The sequence below is a fragment of the Phoenix dactylifera genome, chromosome 6, assembly GCF_051530095.1.
Source record: "Phoenix dactylifera cultivar Ajwa chromosome 6, Ajwa_hap1_PhDact_Kaust_v1.1, whole genome shotgun sequence".
Classification (NCBI taxonomy): domain Eukaryota; kingdom Viridiplantae; phylum Streptophyta; class Magnoliopsida; order Arecales; family Arecaceae; genus Phoenix; species Phoenix dactylifera.
This window is the reverse complement of record NC_143195.1, coordinates 31,294,032-31,316,182: the sequence shown is the minus strand read 5'-3', so window position 1 is coordinate 31,316,182 and position 22,151 is coordinate 31,294,032. Positions and strand designations below refer to the sequence as shown.

The 22,151-nt window shown below is 39.2% G+C and overlaps 1 protein-coding gene across 7 annotated transcripts; it reads left to right on the top strand.

The window, feature by feature from the left end:
• Positions 1–413: 413 nt before the first annotated feature.
• On the top strand, positions 414–20,032 carry LOC103716893 (SMAD/FHA domain-containing protein). Of its 7 annotated transcripts, XM_088723645.1 has the most exons (15): positions 491–744; positions 859–901; positions 1,583–1,767; positions 1,834–1,937; positions 5,760–5,840; positions 7,617–7,720; positions 7,818–7,904; positions 12,561–12,763; positions 14,190–14,391; positions 14,516–14,566; positions 14,671–14,769; positions 15,081–15,140; positions 15,338–15,418; positions 17,628–17,749; positions 18,778–20,032. In XM_088723645.1, exons 1-15 carry the CDS (start codon positions 632–634, stop codon positions 19,874–19,876), a joined length of 2,634 nt encoding a protein of 877 aa, XP_088579771.1. In that variant the 5' UTR covers positions 491–631; the 3' UTR covers positions 19,877–20,032. The 7 variants fall into 7 exon arrangements, with proteins under 7 accessions (XP_088579773.1, XP_088579776.1, XP_088579772.1 ...); XM_088723650.2 differs by lacking the exon at positions 859–901 and having other exon boundaries at positions 481–744; XM_088723644.2 differs by lacking the exon at positions 859–901 and having other exon boundaries at positions 489–744; positions 1,583–1,737.
• The last annotated feature ends 2,119 nt before the right edge of the window (positions 20,033–22,151 follow it).

The following is a 22,151-nucleotide window of genomic DNA, read 5'->3' as shown; positions in this document are numbered from 1 at the left end:
TGGACATATATATTAAACGAAGTAAATTACTTGGGTGCTGGTACGCATGCACTAGAACTAAGAATGGTGTATCTTCTTCTTGTTGTTTGTTTGCATTTTTTTTTTTTTTTTTATATGAACTACCCAAGAACCAATCTCTGGTTCTCTCGAGATTCTGAAACGGCGTGGAGCAGTGGAAGGTCGTGGTCTGTTGCGCTGTCATCACTTTGCGGGCGACCGCTTCTTACGGGAGATGGGGCTTCTTGATTAGGCGACAAGAGAGCTGGACGAATTAATGGGACGAGTCCAAAAGCTACGCGTACAATCGGCGTCGATCTAACAGGCCAATCCGAGTCCATTTCTTGTCCTGATCGAACCGATTAGCCACCCGACCGGACCAAATCCCCACTGATCCGCACCCGGGCGTTGGCCCCTGGAGATCGAGTCGCGCCTCGCCTGGGAGCTCCCCACCCGCTTCTTGGGTACGAGAGCCGTGGTCTTTTTTATTCCTCGCTCCGTTGCTCGCCCCATCCTCCCCTGTTCCGAACGCCTAGGATGGCAATGGCGGTGGACTCCGCCGGCGATCCCGCGAAGGACGAGGTGTCTGCGGCGTCGATTCCGTCGGTTCCCAAATCTTCGGCGAGCTCGGAGGATGAGATCCGTGCCGTCGCCCGCAAGTTCGCCGACCAGCCCGTCCAGAACCCCGACTCCGGCGTCTGGGCCGTCCTCACCGCTATCTCGAAGAACGCCCGTCAGCGACCCCAGGTATTCCTTCTCACTCTTCCCCGTTCCCTTTTCGCTAAGAACTCCTCGAATCTTGACCCTTATCCTAACCCTAGCCGTATTCTCTCTGCTGTACTCCGGCATTGTGCTGCGCAGGTACGGGTGCATTAGAACTAGGAGTGCTGTATCTTTTTTGTTCGTAAGTTACCCAAGAACCAATCTTTGGTTTTCTCAAGATTCTGAAACGGGGTGGAATAGTTTAAAGTCGTAGTCCTTTTATTTAAAATTATAAGAGGTTTGGGGGTCATGCTATAGCCGTTAAAACTCTCAGCCACCGGATTTTCCAACTTTCTTCACGTTACTTGTTGAGAAATAGCAATCAATCATGTAATTTGGTAGTAAATTTAGGATCGATCATTCATATTCTGAAGCGACATATCTACTATTTGCTCGGCTGTTGGCTGTTTTGACCTTATCCTACAATCTTTTTTATACCATGTGCTTGGGGACCGACCTCATATAAATCTTTGCTTCTGAAGGGTTGCATCTTTTCGCATATTCTTTTCTGACACTTTGCATAACTTGCACTGCGAACTTCTTTTGTCCACGTCGATTGTTTCCGAGTTTGATAAACGAAGTCTGATATTTCAGTTTGATCAAGGTGCATCCTTTGTTCCTCGTTGCACATGAACATATCATCCTGATTGGTTCTTTGTATTTCTTCCAACTAATGCAACTCTTTGGCTTGTACAGATGCTTGTTTCTCACTTGATCTTTCTTAGTTTTATGACATGTTCATCAAAGAACTATGCTTTAAAATTCTGCACTATATTCTTGTTATCTCTTGACAACTGTTGCTGATGGAGATAGTTTATACAAGGGAATTAATATTCTTTTGAGTGCGGATGAGCATTGCCTGGGCCGATGTGTAGAGGATGCACATTTCCAGATTGGAGCAATTGCTGTTAGCGCAAATCATTGCAGAATTCTTAGGGACAGAGTAGCTGCTGCAGATGGAGAGCTGGATCCCAATTTGTCTGTGCCGGTTTTCCTAAAAGACACAAGGTTGTATTTATAAATGATTCCTCAGATGATTGTATGTATATAAACTGTTTTGTCCTAGCTTTTCAGCACGAACGGGACATATCTCAACTGGACAAAGCTAAGAAAACGTTCTCCACAAGCTAGACTTCAGCATGGGGATATAATATCTTTTATTGCTCCTCCACATAATGGTAATATACGAGAACTTTTTTCTCATAGAAGTTGCATTTGTTAGTCTGCCTTCTATTATGTCATAGTAGTGGCAACTTTTATTAGAGCTCTATGAGCTGATATTGATGATCAAAAAGATATTTTTACTTAAATACAATATCACATGTTGTGTTGCTCCTGATCTTGAAACTAAATACTATTCATTTGTCTTTGCTAATCAGGAGATAGAGGGTGCGTATACCAATATGCCCAGCAGTTTTATGTTTCTGGGGTAACTGTAGTCTTCCATGCAATATGCCTTTACTAATCTTTATGTTAATTACAAGGAAAAAAAATGCAACACACTGATGGTAATGTGGTGGATATTCAGGATGCATATATGCAAAATCATCCCTTTTTTCTTTCATTGAATTGTTCTTGTGAAACATGGATATGACCAATTATTATAGAGAGAGATTTTGTCAAGATTAGACATTTATAAGGCATACAATGGGTTTCATACTTTGACAATTGATTTTGAGCATCCTGATGCAATCCTAAAAGATTTCTAGCTAATGGGCTGATCATATTGGAGGAAGATTACATAGAGAGGAGGGAGGAGAAAATAGAAGTTACTTGCATTTTGTCATAAAAAGAATAATTGCAGTATAGTTAGATTTCTACTAAATTGTACATTGCCACTTTATATCAACTCCACCAAGCATTGCTAGGACTGCTCTCCCACTCTCTTACCCTTTCTTACCATTTTCATTTTTTTTTCTTGAGAAGGTTAGGAAGGGTTATGTAGCTTGTCCCGCTTAAACAACACAAGACCACATATGGAAAAAGAAATGCATACACACGCTTGCATATTTGTAATTGGGGTTGGTTGTCCATCAAAGCGTTGAAACGGCTTAGGTGGGGCCAATCAATGGCCCCCCTGTATGGCACAGGCAGGGACCTAAGCAAATAGGCAGCCGCCTAGGGAGGAAATGCCTGAAACACTGCAAAAGATACATATGATGCTTATATATTGTGAAAATCCTCTTAAATAAACCCCGTCTGCATCATGTATGGCACGTTAAATCTATTTCTTGCATTCATTGAGTGAATGAGAAGGAAATAGAAGCGGTACAGCTTGCTGGTTGCAAGGCACCAGCAATTCAGTGCCTAGGCCTGACTAAGAAGTAGAAGGATCGAAAATATAAAAAGAAGAATCAACTAGACAAGGAAAGAAGGGAATGGAGAAAGAGAACACTAGGAAGAATCAGAATAGGAAGAATAAGAAGAATCAGCATAGGAAGAATAAGTAAGAAGTGACATACCTAGCACATTTGGCAGTTGCTGCTGTCACCTCCGCCTTTCGGGTGCTGCTACTTGGCCCAATTGGTGGCTGTTGCTGTCATCTCTGCCATCTGCCATTGTTGTGGCTCCGCCTGTGGCCATTAATTCCCTCTCCCATCAACGCTTGGTTCATTGTTACACTGCTGATTGGGTTGGTGGTTGGAGTAGGGAAACCAAGAGGCAGACAACCTAACAAGGGAGACTTGCAATATAAGGGAAAATGTGTAAGAATTTGAAAATGAGGATAATACTAAGCGGTTTGGGCCTAGGCAGCCCATCTATTTAATGCGTCTTTATTATCCTAGAGATGATCAAAAGCACAACTAATTTAATTCGGTGGAATTGCTTACTTGTAATTGTACTTTAAAAACAGTTGGTTATTTGGGAAAAGAAATCATAACTTAAAGCTATTCACATGTAAAAATTTTGTGATCATATCCTTTGATAAAACCTTACCCCAAATGGTTCTTGGGATCAACCTACTGATGCTGGTCAAATGTAAGCAGTATGAATCATGACCATCTGGACATCAGATTGTTAGTCACTCAAGAATGTAATCCTTAAGGAATCATGATGTTATTTCTTACCATTTTTTTTTGGTATTTATGGGATCATGCAAAAACAATTTGAACACTTGAGATAAATATTTTGTGTATAGTCACATCTATTCCTAAAATGAAAAATATGATGGATTCCATGCTAAACATTTGTATTTCCATCCATAATTGAGCCTAGCCACCGAGGGCGCTTCGCATGAGTACTATATGTAATACCATCACAAAGCAAATTTGTGCTCAGTCGAAAGACCACATGTAAATTCTTGCATCGAGAATGACACATACGGACATTGTTATTCATTTGGTGGATTCTTAACACTGACCATTTGGTGAGAGACAGACTGGTTGGTCAATATGAGATCCTTCTTTAATGGGTCATGGAATAACCACTAATGTGGTTGTACACTTTCCACAGTTGCAGTCATATGCCTCTGACCTTATGGATTGCTGAGAATTGCAGGTATTACTGCAATAATATCGTAATCTGCTTTGAAACTAACTGTTTAATTACTTCAGTCGTCACAAACAATAGACTTTTTTCCTACTCATGTTCAATGTCTCTCATATAACATGTGAAGCATCCGCATGAATGAAAAATATGACATTAAAAAGTATGGTCATTTCATCAATAATGTGAACAGCTTTTAGGCCGCTCAATTCCACCACTAGAGAACTGCAAACAAGCCGAGCCAAGCTGAGTAGTAGACTGCTTAGGCTCCGCTTGCTATATGAATGGGCTGAGCTCAAGCTGAGCTTGAGGAGCTTAACAGAAGGTGATCAAACTCGGCTTAGATATCACACAAGTGGCGCTTGAACAAGCTTCTTGCAGAGCCAATTGAAGCTTTTATTTATTTTTGCATGCCTTAACTGTTCAGTCTCGGCCTGTTTATTAGCCGAACTTTTGTAATCTATTTGAGCCTGTCTTGTTTCCTAGAGCCCAGACAACTCTATAGGGTGCCAATACTGAGCTGTTCGCGAACACCTTGGATCTTGTGCAGCCCTATCCCACAGATAATAATATAATGTGATTGTAGGCCTTGTATCCTTTCTTTCAGGCATTTGCAAATTAAACAATAGGCGTTCTTTTGCCGGTATGGGTGCTAATGTATTGATACATTTTTAGGCGACAACTGGATTGCTTATATATTTGATAAAAATACATGCTGATTTAGAATAGTGTCATCTTACTAAACTGCTAACCTTATGCATGAAATTGATATGATCTTCATCCCCCATTTATACTAAACTTTAATTTTTTCGGTTTTCACCTTGCTGACCTTTTCCTATAGGAGTCAGTGAACATAGTGTCCATGATCAAACCCTTCAAAAATGTGGCAGTTATAGTCTATTCTAATATTCAGCCCATATTCTGGAGTGTTTTGCATGAGGATTATGTCATTCCTCTCCGCATCACTCTCTCTGCTTTAATTACTGTTGCTTGTCAACTAGATGAAAGACTTAGTTCAGTTTCTGAGCAGAGAAATAAGCAAAGTGCACCTCCCATAATTAAGTTTGTAATTGTCAAATTGCATAAATAATAAAAAATTTTGAATCAAATTTGGAGGATAATAGCTGTCCAATCTACTTGTGCATCCCACAATGAGATCACAACCAACTACAATACCTCTCACATGCATTGCAAATGTCAAACTCCAGTGTGCTTAGAATGTACTATATAGCAAAATTATGATGCCCTCCCAAAGTTGCTCGCTAGTGTTCCATCGTTTTTTGGCATTGATGCAATGTTGGATTTTTTTTAGATGATGGTGGCTGTTAGCTATCTGACTTCACTAATGTATATTTGTATCTTCTACAATGCCATTGGCTTTTGTTGATTTCAGTATCCTGTATATGGCTACCCTTGTTTTATGTTGTTTCTGTTCTTCATGCAGAATGATTATATGGGACCTTTTTAACTTGTTTAATATTGTGCCCTTTTTTTTTTCTTTATATGTTTTTCAGATAACTCTTATGCATTTGTATATCGAGAAGTGCAAAAATCCACTTCCTTAGCAAATGGTGCAGTTCTGAAAAGGAAGTCAGGTATATATTAATGCATCTCGTGTACCCATAAAATATGCATATTTAATGGTCATTGACGCTTTGTTTATTGTCTAGTTCACATGCCCTAGAGGTCAGCAAATTTGAAAATGTCATACTCATGCATTGGGATTTGTACATGACAAAGGTAGTACATGTGGACTATATTCAAAACACATCCATCCATCCATCCATCCTTTCCCTCCCACATTTGTCGCCTCCCCTTGTCTCCTCCCCCCTCCCCTTGTCTCCTCCTCCTCTACTGCTCCAGTGTCTACTCCCGAGGGAGGAACAAGCTTCTGAGGGGGAAGTCATGGAAGATAGAGGAGGATAGGGGCAGCAAAGAATGGGATGTCTTCTTTTCTGATGTCCATATCTGATGAATTTGGCTACTTTTAAGGCCCACCCCTATGATTAAAATTAGTAGTAGATTCTTTCCTCTCAACTCTTAAGAGAAGCATTATCCCTCATGCGGACATATAACACATGCTTGTGCACCCACCCACCCACCTGAATATACCTATACATAGATATGCACACATAAATATAGCATGAAATCACATTCACACACACTTTTGTTCAAAGTTAGCCGAACCGGTACTGAGACCCATGCCGGTCAGCTATTGGTTTGGTATGGTACCGGTTAGGTATGGTTCCGGTTCGGTACGGGGTGGGTGGTTCACCTGGTTCAATATACCATGATTCAAACTTTTTAAAGAGGTCGGGTCCAAACTGGTTCAAACCGGTGCGACTCAGTTCACACCGATTCCGCTTCGAACGACCTGATTCGGGGCGGTTGAGGGAGGATTTCGAAATTTAGGAACTAGATGGTTCAGGGTAGTTTATGGAGGATTTTGAAATTTAGGGCAGAACTGAGCCGGTTTTCCGCTGTTTTGGTTTGGTACGGGGTGAACCGAGCGATTCGGCCTGGTTGGGCAGACCTTGCCTGTGTTAGCTGTGCCCTCATGCTATTTCTCCATTGACTCTATCCATACCCAATGTGGTAAGATGAGAAGAAAAGGGGATTTTCCATAGTAATATCAAGAGTTTTTTTCTTGTTAACTTTAATTCTTTATCTGACAATGGGTCATAGTAATATCAAGAGCTCTTTTCTTGCCAACTAAGTGCCCCTTGCCATGAATAAATTCAGCCTCTAGTGAATGATGTTGATTGTGGTGAGTCAAAAAAATCTGGGGCATCTTGAAGTTTTATTTAGTAGGTCCTTTGCCATACCCAAGTTGGTCCGTGTTCTCACATGAGATGTGGGGGGTGGTGGGATGGTTGTCTTAAGCCTAATATACATTGTTAACCGTTTTCCTATCAGCCTCAACTTTTGGGTTAATTAGTTAGTTAACATGGTATTATAGCTCAAGTTTGTTGGAGGTCAGGAGTTCAGGTTAGCTTATCTGTTTAGTAAAATGGTCAAGTTCAGGTTTGGTTTTTTGACCCATTTAATAAAAAGGTCGTGGATTGCAAATTAATGAATGCTTTTGCTGGTGTCTTTTGGTCTTGACCTTTTGTTTTGTCTCTTCTGTTTTTGTTTTACATATATTATATTTACATGCATATATTAATAATCTTAAGTACTTTTTTGTTTTGTTGTTTTTTCTAAATATCTGAATTTGTTTGGCAAAAATCTGTTCCTTCTGAATTCCAAATATGCCCCTATTTGAGTTGCTCTAGAACACCAAACTTGCGATTATGTTTGCGTTCGTTGAGCTTAATTTGGTCTCACCTCTAACCTCTAATATATCTCATTTCATATATGTAATCCTGAAGAGGATGTTGTTGTTGAAAGCAAGAGGCTGAAAGGCATTGGCATTGGTGCACCTGATGGCCCAATTTCACTAGATGATTTTCGAAGTCTTCAACGATCTAACACGGTATCTATCATAGAGAATTATAATAACTCTAGCTATAATCAGGAGCGTATGGGGATGATATTCTGTTTGAAATGGTTGCTTTTTAAAATATATGCAGGAGCTCAGGCAGCAATTGGAATCTCATGTTCTTACAATTGAGACCTTGCATAGTGAACATCGCGCATCCATTGTTCGACATGAAAATGTATGTTTTTTCATGGTTTTCTATCTCCTTAGGACTTTTCCTTTCATTCATATACACAATTTTGTGCTTCAGAATTACTATAGTTTATCGATATTCTCTGATCTTTCCCTCGTTAATTTTAATTTAATATAAGCTGCACATGTCTTAGAAGCTGAATTTAGTCATGTTAAAACAGACTTGGCATCTCATATGAATGCTGACTGACATGAAAATTTCCTGGTACTTGTGCTATGAATGGGGCAGTATACAGTTTTATTATTCAGATGGTTTTTTCTTACATGGCACATGTTCATCAAATCTTGAATTTTAAATGGACAAATCTTGTCTTGGAGTTCAATTAAAAATAATATTTCTCCCCAGAACTTGTCATTCCATTTATTGTGTGATTTGTATTAAGCCTACTCTGAACTTGATTTGGTAGCTATATATGGATGCTTTCTAACCTTCTGCTTCACATCGAGATCAAGTCTCTAGACATTGTTTTGGTACGTTGAGAAGTTATGACAATAAATTAGTAATGAGCATTGCTAAACTGCGTTGACACATATATTTCAAGGACTTATTAGGGGTGGCAATCGGGTCGGGTCGGACATAAACGAGTCGGGTCAAATACAGGTCGGGTCAGAAAATCATAAACCTGAACCCGACCTGTTTATTAAACAGGTCAGAAATTATAACCTGAACCCGACCCGTTTATGAAATAAGTAACCCGACCCGACTCGTTTAACCCGTTTAAATTGTTTAGTCCGTACATGAAGTAGACGCCGAACGGAAGGCACGGAGGGAGCCGCATCCAGGGACCCTTTCGTCGAGGGATCGGAGGAGGGCGAGGGCAGCGCACGGCGGCGGGGGCACCGGCGACGCGGAGGCGGAAGACCTTGGTGCAGTCCTAGAGGGAAAGCAAAGCAAAGGATTCGGGAAGCGTGTGGGAGAGAGAGTAGAAAGGAGGAGAGGAAGAAGAAGGGAGGGCAAGGAAGGAGCCGAGGGTAAAAGGGTGGGAGAGGAGGGAGGGGAGGTCGGAGGGGAGGAACTCAGCGAAGGAGGGGGATAGGAGGCGAGCATAGAGGGCGGCGGCGAGGGAGGGGGGAGGCAGACCAGGGTGGCGGAGGACGGAGGGAGGTGGTGCTCGTGGACGGGGTGGACGAGGACGGACGGCGATTGGAAGCGGGCGTAGGAAAGGCCGGCGAAAAGGTTGAGGGAGGCCGTGCAGTCGCAGCTCGCACCACTGTCCGCAACGGTGGTCCACCATGCGGAGCTGCTTGTCTTCTTGGTCGTCCCCGGGTATGGTGTCCTGCGCGTAGGTGAGATAATCCTCCATGGTAGGTGAGTGATGCGAGGCAACGAGAGTCACGAGATGGGTGGCATGGAGGCCCGAGGAACCAGTCGTAGGCCTATAGGGGCTTTCATTTCAGACTTTCAGTCACATCGTCTTAATTCTTGAAGGCTTGAGGAGGGTAGCCCATAGGCTGCCTGTGGAGTGTGGAGAGCTTAAAAAAAAAAAAGCATGGCAGAGAGAAGATGGTACTACGCGATGGTTTGCGTGTATTTATGACCTGCTCTCACCGACCCTTTTAAACTCGGCATTTATGGACTGGCCTTCTCTGACTTGGTTCGTCGTGCCGACGCTATCACGTCATTAGGTGGCCATAGCCATAATTAGCATCCATACCCTGTAGCTTTTACTTTCCCGTAGCCATGACCCTGAATCCGACCCATATATTAAACGGGTTAGACGGGTCAAACATTTAAAATATGTATCCGACCCAATTAATAAACAGGTTAAACGGGTCGACCTGTTTACGACCCGAATCTATTTAGGCCAAATCCAAACCTGTTTATGGCGGGTCGAACACGGGTCGGGTTGGCGGGTCGGGTCATATTTTGCCACCCCTAGGACTTATGCATCTAAATGTAGTTGAGAGATATCTTGTATGCATGTCTGCCCCTGTACCCTGCTGCCCCACCTTTCCCTTCTTTCTTTTCGTTGGATTACAAAAAATACTAGGGAAGGAACATTAAAAAAAAAGTTAGAGAATTGAATCTCCCAGAGAAGCTGTCTGAAGATTCTTTCATCCGCCAAAATAGGTGAAAAAAGTTATTACCTCAAGGCACCATTGAAAGAGGTCATCTATTGCACCTCTTGAAGCAAGAAAGACTTCTGCATCATTGTAGCCGCAGAACAAAATTCATGAAGCATTCTTTGATGGGAAGATCCAAAGATATGTATCTAGCCAAAAATGAATTTTTTTGCCATTTTCAATCAGGAAATTGATACCAGAAGGAAATGGATTGCCAACTTTGTAAAACCTTTTACATATGTGGGAAGGCAACGTGATTGATTTACTAGATTCCACCCAAAATCCTTCTTTGCCAAAAGAAACTAATTCTTGCTTTTTCTAAGAAGGGATTATCAATATCATCATCATGTAGTCTCTACCTCGTCTTAAGTGGGATAGATTCACAACCAAAGAGTTTAACCTTAAGAATGCTTGAAACTTTTTCTTTGCACATGTAGTAGCAATTTTGCTCTGAGGAATTAAATTATAGACTATGAAGAAGTCTTATAGATTTGATGGTGATGAAATTGACGATGGTGTGGTTCCCTCATAGTTTTACTTGGAAGCTTGGCATGAGGCTTAATGACATCCATCATGAAGTGATACTTGTTAATTTTATCTTTTTTATTGCTGATACATATTATTTTCTTACTTTATTGATTTAACATTAAGTTTGTTGAGGGGAAACATACATTTTTGTTTTGCTGAGGCAGAAGCCCCTTGATATGGATTCAAGCTAGATTAAGATTGGCAAATCCCCTAGGCGGCTCTAGGTGTCGACCCCTTAAATGCCTTGGTGGAATACCTAGGTGGCTAGGCATGATCTGGGGTGAAAAGAGAAATTATTATAAATAAATAAAATTGTTAGTTTTCATGTTTAATTCCTAAAATTAATAAAAACACATCAAAGAACATTTTATTGATTAAGGTTTTCTGTACCAACCCATGCTACCATGTGCTTTATCAACCTGATAAGGTATGAGTGATGTTTGGGGTGTAATATATTATTGTACCAACACATGGTATTAGCCACGGTCTCGCCTCTAGTAGCACACGAAGCCTTTTGCAGCACACCATTTGTCTGAACCAGGGTGCATTATGTCGACCCGAATTGTACCAGTAAGCTATCCGTATGAGACCTGGTACCAAGATTGAAAACCTTGATATTGATAAACAATAAGTTTATCGACTACTAAATTATGCAACATCGAAATCTTTAATTAATTATTGTAGTTTTGCTTGATCATTTTTGTATTAAGTGATGTAAAGATCCTTAGAAACATAACATGTTTAAGCATCAAATAGCATCTAAGAGGACATGTTATTGATGGACTCAACTTATTTCTCTCACGAATAAATATTTTTCTAGAGAATTAGTGAAAATTTAATATTTTCATAAATTAACAAACAAGGTGCTTGCCTAAGACATAGGGTTGGAAATGGACTCGAGTCGCCTCGAGGCCCGTTGGGCCAAGCCGGCTTTGGATCAAGCCTTGGGCTAGGCCCGAGACTGTTTGGGTCAAGCTTGGGCTTAAAAATAGGGCCTGAATAAATCTTGAGATAAGCTCGAGCGAGTGCTTGGCTTGGCCTAGGCTCGACCTCAAGCTCGAGCTTGGACCTAGCACGAATTTATTAGATTTTCTAGCAGGGGTCATTCAAATCGGGCTAAACATTTTGGGCCAATTGAGCCAAAGATTTTGGGTCTATCGGGCCAATTTGGGTCAAGAATTTTGGGTCTGTCGGGCCAATTTGAATCGGACCCAACCTTTCCCAATGGGCTTATTTGGGGTGGCCTGATTGGGCTTCGACTGAACCAGGATATGGAAAGAAATTTTGGGCCTAAGCTTGAAGCGAAGCCCCAAAGAAATTTCCAGATTGGGCTTAGGTAGGAATGTCGCTAGGTTGGCCTGATTCCAACATCCCGAGATAAAGATAGTCCTTGGGCAACAAGGCACCTACCTAGGCACCAATCTAGGCACTTGAGCAGCAGCCTCGTTTGAACGCTTGCAATGCGCTAGGTGCCTATGCAGTTGGGTTGTCCAAGTGCCTAGGTGGGACTATTTGGTGCCTAAGTGTTCGCCCATGACAACTTTGGGCTAGAAAGGTCGGATATCTTTGAGCTCTTAAAAATGATGATCAAGTATTAAAAAGTGTTTGCTGCAAGCATTTTTTAATATATTTTTTTTGCTTAAATATGTTGCTACCGATGGAACATCTGAAATAAGAAAAAATTTTGCCCAACTTTTAATTGGAGGATCACGTTCAGTGTTTCCCTACATCACAATAATAATATGTCCACATGCTAGCAGATTCATGACATGCATGATCTTTTTCTGTTGATTAAAAGTCGCATTTTGCAATCCCCATGCTATATAAAACATTGGTTCTTTCTTGGACATTGAGTTCCATGCACATGGTTTTCATTTCTGACCTTCATCTACTTCAAACTTTTTTTTTTTTTGATCTTTTTCCTGTCTTTTGGAGGGTTGCTCAATAATAATGACCAAGTAACTATTGCTACTCCTCTCTCATCAAAATGAGACTCGACATTTTAACTCTCCGGTACATGTTTTCTTATTAATGAAATTTGACTTTGCAGGAAATGAAAGAGCTAAAGGAGACTGTATCAAATTCTTTTCTTGATCAAATTAAAGAGCTGCAGCAGGTGTTAGATGAGAAGCAGAAAGAACTAGATATGCTTAACCCATTGTCAGCTGAACTACGGAATTCAGTAAAAGATCTTAATGAAAGACTTAGTGCATCCATGCAATCACGAGTTGATGCTGATGAGATAATTCAGAGGTAAAAGAATTACACTTTCATATTTTATGTAACACAATAGGTCACCAGTTTTTCAATGCAGATTTAAATTGTTATGCTTGGCTGCTTTATTTTTTGCCACAGTTCCTATGTGCATGAGCATCACTGTTTGTTATCTTCCATCCATGTTATGCTTATGTATTTTTATGCAACATTTCCAGACACATGCTTAGGGCAGGATGGAATGGGGTTGCTGTCTTGTGTATTTGTATATCAATTTCCAGTTGAGTCTTTAAATGAATGTCATCCTTAAAAAGGAGGTCCAGGCAATATTTAAGGGAATATGATTGAATATGCTAATACATTTTGTAAGCACTATTGGTTTAGTATTATGTAGTTAATCATGCACCAATGCTTCTGTCACCAGTTTCTTGTTGTGGACCATTTTATTTACACTCCAATTTTACTGTAAAATGACTAATGTCACACACCTAAGTAATTTACCCCTTTTCTTGTTTCCTGATTGGTTAGAGGGTTTTTTTTTTTTTGGCTGTTTATTAACTTGGACAATTTACTATATAATTATTTGATTTTTTTATATCCATCAGTTCAGAAATTTGGCCCACTATGCAGCGATTATTGGCTTATCTATTATTTCTGTAGCATATATATTAAGTAGGGGTTGTAGTGCAAATAGGACAGTTAGGAGCGGTTTGCATTCATTGTTCAAATTACCTAAATACCATAGCTTTTATTCCTATTAGTCCAAAGAGTGAGAGTTTTCTTGTAATTTAACCAACTTGTTAAATGCACCCAAAAGAATTAGTTACACAGGCTAATGATGACACGATCGGTGTGCTACGAGAATAACCTTATTGCTTGCAAGTGCATTGGAATATTGGAAGGGTACTTAGGTAAATCTGGTGAGAATGAGCCTTGGCACGAAGATAAGGTTGCTCCACTGTGATCTAGTTGTCATGGGTTTGAAACATAGAAACAATATCTCTGCATTTGGAGGCAAGGCTGCGTTCCATATCTTATGTTTCTAGGATAGTAGCCTTATATAAAATATTCTATGGCTTTTAGATTTGAAATTTTGAAGGAAAAGCTAATTGCCATCTTAGAAATATGGAGCCAAATGCTGGGTAGCTGTGAGAGTCTCTTGGATACGGTGATTGAATTGACTAATTTATGAATTAAGGGGTTAATATGTTAAGGTGGAACAAACACCTCTCATTAGGTCCTAGTGACTATTGAACAGTACTCTCCGCAATTAAACATGATGGCTGGAACATATTTTTTCCTAAGTCATTTTTTAAAAACCTTTGTGGGACATGTTTTGATTTTGTTGTGCTAATTGTTTTTCTTGGTTGTGTATTCCCGTACTAAGCTTCTCTTACAACTTTCTTTTTTTATTTTCTTTTTCTGGCTGAAGCAAAGATGTAAAGGCTCTCACTTTTTCTTGTAGTCAGAAAGCAACAATATCTGAACTTGAGTCTCGGCTAGACGAAGAAAGAAACTTGAGAAGGGAGGAGCGAGAAAAGGCTGCTGCAGAACTAAAATTTGCATTACAGAAAGCTCACTCAGAGGCTCAAGAGGAAATTAAACGGCAGGCTGATGTTTACATAAGACAACATAGAGAGCAGCAGGAAGTTATTAGTAAGCTTCAGGTCTGTAAATTATTCTAGTAACTTTTACTTCTATGTGATCGTAAAACAATATGTAGTGACATCAGTGAAAATATTATATTTTCATTTATAAATAGTTACTATTTTTTCCTCTATACATACTCAGGAATCAGAAAAAGAAAGTCGTTTGCTTGTGGAAACACTAAGATCGAAACGGGTAACTGTGTTGCCTCATTCTTTTTTTAGCTAAACTGACATCTTATCTTGTTTATGGCACTGTTTCCAGTAGCTTGTGCTGTAATTATTTGCCTCTCTTAAAAGGAAGATGCTAGGGAAAGCCTTGTGATGTCCGAGAAAAAAGTTAGGCAACTGGAAGTCCAGGTTCAGGATGAACAACTAGCTTTCGCTAACAGTAGAAAGGTATGCTAAGCTGCATTAAACGTTTGTTTTATAATTAGATTTGGAAAGAAGCATGAGAAATTTGATGAGTGATACTACTTCAACACTCCAATTAACTTTAATTAGTAATAAAAGAATAAATTTCATTGATTGAAAATTAGGAAATAAGACAACTTTTACCCCTTCCTGTGTCCACTAGGCATTACTTGAGCCTTGTCCTGATAGCAGTCCTGTTCACTTGAGTGGCTGAAATATCTTTTTATTGTTATTGTAGCAATATCTACTGTCAAGGAAAGTCTTATGTTCATTTATGCACTGCTGTTGTTGAACAGAAATCAGAAATGCTGGAGTCTGAATTGAAAAGACTGCAGAAGGAACTTGAAAGTGAAAAGGTAGAAATAGTATTCTTTTTGTAAATATATTCTTGTGTAAGGATTCCGGTGGTACGGAGTTTTCTTTGTTTACTGATTCAACTAAGAATTTGTTTCATGGGTTGAATTAATTTTGCATGGTAGATACTGTCCATTTTATGTAAATTTTGCTGTTCAAGGTTCATTTCAAAGAAATAATGCATCATGTATGCACGCAGAAACAATGGGGTGCATTTAATACACACTTGTCTGTTTTGTCATCGAGTGGTCGTGGTGTCGCTAAGGAGCAGAGCAAGCAGGTTATATCTGTTTCTTATTAGATGATTTGATCATCCAATGCAGAGAACATGCTCTGAATGCTGTAAAATGTGCAGCATCTGTTCTGATGTGATATAGTGAGCCATGGTCCATGTATTGCGGTGACTCTTGGATGGGATGTGTGGTGTGCACTACTCTGGATTATCAAATTGTTCACTTAGCAAAAGAGCAACACCAGTCCAGTAGTCTTTCACATTATGTGACTATAATTGGTTGTGACTCATCTGTTTTTGGATGTCTGTGACAATTTAGCATTATGAACAACCGCTTATGATGAAATAACACAAAAATATAATACATTAATTATAAAACATAGAGTCAGAAAATTAGCATATCTACATCGGTCTCTTGAACCATCAAAAGAGATCAACAAAGACAAAGACACTCAGAAAAAAAGGAACAATACATTCTTCTCTTTTAGCATTGAAATGGATCATACACATAAATATAATAAAAAAAGAAACAAACTTTATTAAAAAAAATCAAGAAATTAAAACATGAAAGATGCTTTCTTTTCCAAGGTTTGTTGCTGAAATATTAGAAAAAAAGGTGAAAAATGGACCATCAATGGAGATTGGAAATTCGAAGTTAAAATACACAGAAGATGAACCAGAAAAATACAAGAAATTGGAAAGAAAAATCTGACTTCACTAATGGAGATTCCTTTCGACATTCCTTCTTTAGTCATATATTCTTATATATACCTTCCATGACTTTGCATGACCCACAACTGTGGCATGCACCGTTGTTCATAATAGCCCCATACAAAGTTTTCATCTTCATAGAATGTCTTTTCATGAGTGGGACATAATTGGGAAATTTACCTATCAAAACTGTGTTCTGTCAGAATCTTAAAACATAGCATATGGTTGCACTTTCAGCTGGATCCCACTAGAGGTAAATTCAAAGATATACATACATGGGAAAAATTGCCTCCTGCTATTCTTGTTCCACCCATAGTCTCATATGTGTCGCTACAAGCACTTTTATCTTTTTCCTGCTTTTGTTTATCATCTTTACGATGTTTTTTTCAGCTGTACCATATAAATATAGATGCATGTGTAACATGAAGATAAGAATCATAGCCATAATCTACAAGCTTCACTTTTTGATCCTTTTTTGCTGCATTCTTTAAGGGCTATATGTGCTATCAGGTCTTCCCATCCTTGTCTGACCATACTGTACTTTCGAGTAAGTCCTTACAGGATCCTTCTTGGATCTTTATTTCACATGCTGATACCATGTGTAGTTCTGCAGATGGCCTAATTAATCATGTCCCATGGTTGATACTATTATGTTTAGGAGGTAATATCAAGGTCAATTTTTCAAGTCTTGGTATTGGATCATGCCTTGGTACCTTACTTATGTGGTATTGATATGCCCCCATCGTGACACATGATACACTGTTGGAGTCGGCACAACACCTATACCATGTGTTGTTATGGTGGCATACTGAGCCTTCATACTACTATCCCAGTAATGTACTATGTTGGTACGGTACACCATGTATCACCTTGTACGTTTGGTTTACACTGTCTATGTATTTTCATTCTATATACTATATATCATTTCTTTTGGCTATTTAAATTATGGGCTGCATGGTCTGGACTTTTGGATCTTATAGATTCTTGTCTATATCCATTTTTATCCGTCATCTATCGTGTCTGACTGGTGAACCATAGGACACCAGTCGTCTTCTGCACACCAGTTGTGATCTAAGTAAAGATTACCATCTCAAATTGGTGGTTTTAAATATCTAGACCTTGCTTCCCTCAAAAAGAATAGCTAGATCTTGGTCATAGTTGGGATGTAACCATGTAAGTAGTTACCTATTTTTTTGTGAATTTCATGTATATCAAGTTTCCAAAATCCCATTTCCTAAATTTATAACTGCAATATAATTTTTACCTGAAGCAGATTTCTTTTTGCTTTAGGTGAGCTAGCATTCATGATTTCTTTAATGAAGCATTTCATGCCTCTGATCTTGTACTACTATATGCCACTACAAACTTGATATCTTTATATTTAATGCCTGATACTCTAGTTATATTGGTCATTTGCTGCTTTCCTCGGGTATACTGAGATGGGTTCTTTTTAAGCTGTATCATGATATATTACAAGTTGGGTAACCTTAAGGCTTACATGCATTTCCCTTCTGTATCTGAGAATTCTGTATGCTGTTGTTAGCAGGTGGCCCGAGAAGAAGCATGGGCAAAGGTCTCAGCTCTTGAGCTTGAAATAGCTGCTGCAATTCGTGATCTTTCTAATGAGAAACAAAGGTTCCAAGGAGCCAGGGAAAGAATAATTCTGCGGTAAGCATAGAAAACATTTTTGTTAAAGAAAAATTGGATGCAGATTTTAAAACAAAATGTTCTGCACAATAGTCTGAAAGTGGAACATTTTGTTTTGAAATCTGCATCCAATTTTGCGCATTCAAACAAAACAAAACAAGATGATAAGTTACATAATATACTTGCCGAAATACTGCTTAGTTCATATCACTTTATCAAAATATTTTATTGTATGGACTTAAAACATAATGGACGCAATCTCCAAAGGGGAGTCTCTATTGTCTTATTATTCGTATATGGTCTGCTGAACCACAATTGGTATATCTAAAACCTGTCTAATAATATATGGAATTTGATATATGATGAGGTCATATTGATCTTGCCCATTATTTTGCATGCTATGGCAATCATGTTCTTGAGTGAAACCAGCTGCTCGTACGGACTGTGATAGTTTGACATATAGCACTCATGGCTTTTAGATATATTTTTTTTATAGGTAGTTCAGTTCATATTAACCATGCCTCGACATTGTTTGCTGTATGATCTGCCTAGTCACTGGTGGCAATTTTTAAATCGTTGATTATCATATAAGTTAAAGAAAAGCCATCTTTTGTTGGATGGACCTGTGCTATCACTTTTTTTCTGTGTGAATTGGAGTCTACCTCACTATAGAATGGTTTGGTCTTGTAATATACTCTACGTGCATTTTATTTTAATTTTTGGGGTGATAGAAATGATTGGCTAGAAAATGATATTTTTCTTCTCTTGGGTATATTTAAATATCAAATGAGGCATTATGATAAGTGCATTAGTTTTTCCTTTTCATATTAAGAAATTGTACTGCTGATTACATTTGGATTTTTTCTTGCTTGTGAAGATTATGTTAGTTCCTCTATAGCCCACTTGTGGCTAACGTTCTGGAAGACCTTATTGCTTGTACCCGGAAAAAAAAAAAGGAAGACCCTATTGCGTAGGATATTTGGAATGTTCCCTATATACTAAATTACATTGTTTCTTCTGTATATAATCTGCTTATGGCTGACATCCAGGGAAACCCAATTGCGTTCCTTCTATTCGACAACTGAGGAAATTACTGCATTGTTTGCGAAACAGCAGGAACAGCTGAAGGCAATGCAGAAGGCTTTGGAAGATGAGGAGAACTATGAGGATGCATCAATAGGCATTGATCTTAATGAACCAGCAGCGAGAAATGTAAATGTGGCTTCCGTCAGCGGAAGAGAAGCAGCTCAACCGAGCCACAATGCAGGAGAAGCTTCTGGTGCTTCTCCAAAGAATGCCCAAGCCATGACAGACAGTTCTGCTGATGATACCAGCACTACGGAGAAGCATGACTGTGACCTGGGAAGCCAAGACGGCAATACCCAAGACTTAGAATGCACGAGCGCAGATAGATTGGTTAAAGGATTTGGTTCAGACATTGATGGTGTCGGCGCAGCAGTGGTTCCTGATGGGGAACCTACAGACACTGAGCGAGTTCTTGAGACAGAAAACCAAGCTGGTGATACATGCTTTGATGAACGAAACACTGCTTTGCAAAAATGCAGTAATCTGGGAGGCGACACAATGCAGCTTGATGATGAAGCCCAGGTCCAAGAAAATGTGGAACCTGCTGGGAAGCTTGAAGGCCTAACTGCTGGTTGCTCTCAGTCAAGACTGGAAGATACAAAGACTGGTACAATCCAGACTGCTGATCTTTTGGCCTCTGAAGTTGCTGGTAGCTGGGCAGCGAGCACAGCCCCTTCTGTCAATGGAGAGAACGAGTCCCCATGGAGCATTGGTGATCCTGGTGCTGGTGCCGAAGGCAATGCAACTGCCACCACCACTGCCACACTTCTGCCCTGCTCTGATGGTCAGGCAGCAGGGAGTCAGAGCAATGGTGTTAATGCAGTCCCTAAACTGAGCAAGGAACAACGGTTGCTGAATGCCATGATTGCAATGGTTGCACCTGATTTCAGGCAACATTTCCAGGGTGGCAGAGGGGGGGAGAAGGATGAGTCCATGTCTGATGCAGAAACCGAGGGTAGCAACAATAGTGATACATCTGATGGTGATGGTACCGAAGATGATTCGGAGAATGATGCTGCAAACGATGACAATGAAGTGATGATTGAAGATTCCAGTGGGTGAGTAAAATGGAGATGAGCCAATGACCAAGGTAGACATGGTTCAGGAAGTTCTTTTTGATTGTAGATATGTGAATCAATTTTCTCATATATTTTAGTAGTATGTAGATGTCAGAAGGAAAGATTATTTTCATGCTATGAAGAGATATTGTTCATGCTTCGAGTGGTTTATATTGGCTTGCCTGATGTGCCTAACCATTGGAAGTGAAAAATGGCCGTATAAGCTGCAATTACCAGGTGATAATGTAATTCTGGATCGTACCAGTAGATTTGTTGTCTGCTCAGATATGTAACAGCTGACCGAAAGTTCATTTCTTTGAGCCCAAGAGGAATATCACTTAATTGTTCGGGAACATGTAGGGTAGGAGCCTTTTGTTTGCTGTAAAAATATCATCGAATTTATTTTTCTTGCTGCATGCCATTCCTGAGACTAATTGAAGCATGAGGAATATTTGATCGATCACAGGCTGCATCAATCGACTTAATGTTCTATTTTTCAAACTTAAATTATGTACCTAGTAGCTGCTTTAGGAGGGGTCGCGCGCGCGCGAGCTCACTCGCCATTGATCTCGGTAAGAAGTGCTTTAACGACTATAAATTTGGTAGCCTCTGTGTGGGCACGCAGCTCCTGGTTGGTCATGCAAAGTTCCACAATCCGTAATAAGGGAGGGTGAACTCAAAATTATATCCAGAACTATCAAGTTGGGGAGCAGCAAATGAATCTGAAAAATTTTCATGTAGGGGAACGTGTTTTTTGCCCTATCTGTTGCTCTTCTCACAATCTTCCATCCACCTTTTGAATCTAAGTGATGCCTTGAAATGTTTTAAGCTAATATTACCGGGGCTGAAAATAGAAGTACAATGTCTGTGTGATGACGATATTACTTGGATGCTAAAATTTATATTTATTTTCTATGGATACAAGTATATATCATAAATTGACAATATGAATATAAATCAAATAGTTAAACTTATTGAGCTACCAAATCAAAAATATTGCCACAAGTAAAAGTATGCTGGTTTTGTCATCTATCTCTCTGAAGTTTATAAAAGATACAAGATTAAATAGGATTATAAATAGAATAGTTTGTGTATCCATATCATCATCTATTTTTCTTTGATAGATACAAATATGAATATCGATATTTATCATATGCTAAAATTTGTATTCGTATTGTAATAGTTTTGGATACAAAAAAATATATTTAGATGAATAGTAGTTGATTTATTTTCACCATTAATATTATGGATCATGGCCCTTTTTTTAGCCATATATATTACTCGCATAAGTTTGGATGCTGGTTTTTGGCTTTCCATGCACTACTGAGTTAACTATTTAGAGCCTGTCTGGGAGAAAACTGTGGCAGGATCGATTGGGGGAGAGATACTCAAGTATAATTTGTTATTTTTTTTATATATTTTGAACCAATTTATCCAAATTTGGCAGCTCAACATAAGCTCATTCGAGATTGTCGAGACTGATACCTTAGTTGTTAGAATTGGGGCCTAATTTCTTAATTAGGCTTATAATAAACGACCCATACCTTAGTTGTAGAATTGGGGACTGATTCCTTAATTAGGCTTATAATATAAGTAAAATATGAAAATTAACAGTCATTTATTATTTAATATAATCCATTGAGGAGTTTGATTTCTGGCTGGTACTGAGCATTCTTGTGCTTCCCCATATACCACAACCAACCTTGAGATTAGGAAAAAGCACTGACACATGCTTGTCAAAGCTATTTATTTGGGAAAACAAAGCTTTCATCCGAGCATCACTCTATGGCGCATCCAACATATCTGCAATTATTTGCACACATTTTGATCAAATAAACAATACAAAATATTTAGTTGGTGCTCATTATCCAAATCTAAACGGTAGACTATTAAATTATAAATGGACTCTCGACTCATATCTAGTCTCAAATTTGAATTAGGAATAATATACTCCAGTTTTAATTTCATTAGAATTATGATCCGGATCTGGGCGAACCCATACCTCATTTACTGAAACCCTTATTTCTCTTTCACCTAATGTCATCAAAGGCAGGCCAAACTTGTTGATAGAAAACCATATAACCTTCAAAATGTTTTTATAGTTACAAAAAAGAATCACAGATGTTCATAGCAACAGAATTCAAATGATAAGAAGCTGCAACTTTGATATTATACTCTAGAAAACAGAAAACACTCCCCATCCTTCAGATAAATACATGATGGCATATTTCTGTTGGCATACCCACTATAATCACGCCACTGGAAAACAAAAGCATGCA

Excerpts from the sequence above, each read along its gene's own strand:
- LOC103716893 (XM_088723650.2), top strand. The coding sequence starts at position 535 with ATGGCAATGGCGGTGGACTCCGCCGGCGATCCCGCGAAGGACGAGGTG. Across the intron at positions 1,938-5,759 it reads TATTGCTCCTCCACATAATG|ATAACTCTTATGCATTTGTA; the intron begins GTAATATACGAG and ends TATGTTTTTCAG. Across the intron at positions 7,721-7,817 it reads GTCTTCAACGATCTAACACG|GAGCTCAGGCAGCAATTGGA; the intron begins GTATCTATCATA and ends AAATATATGCAG.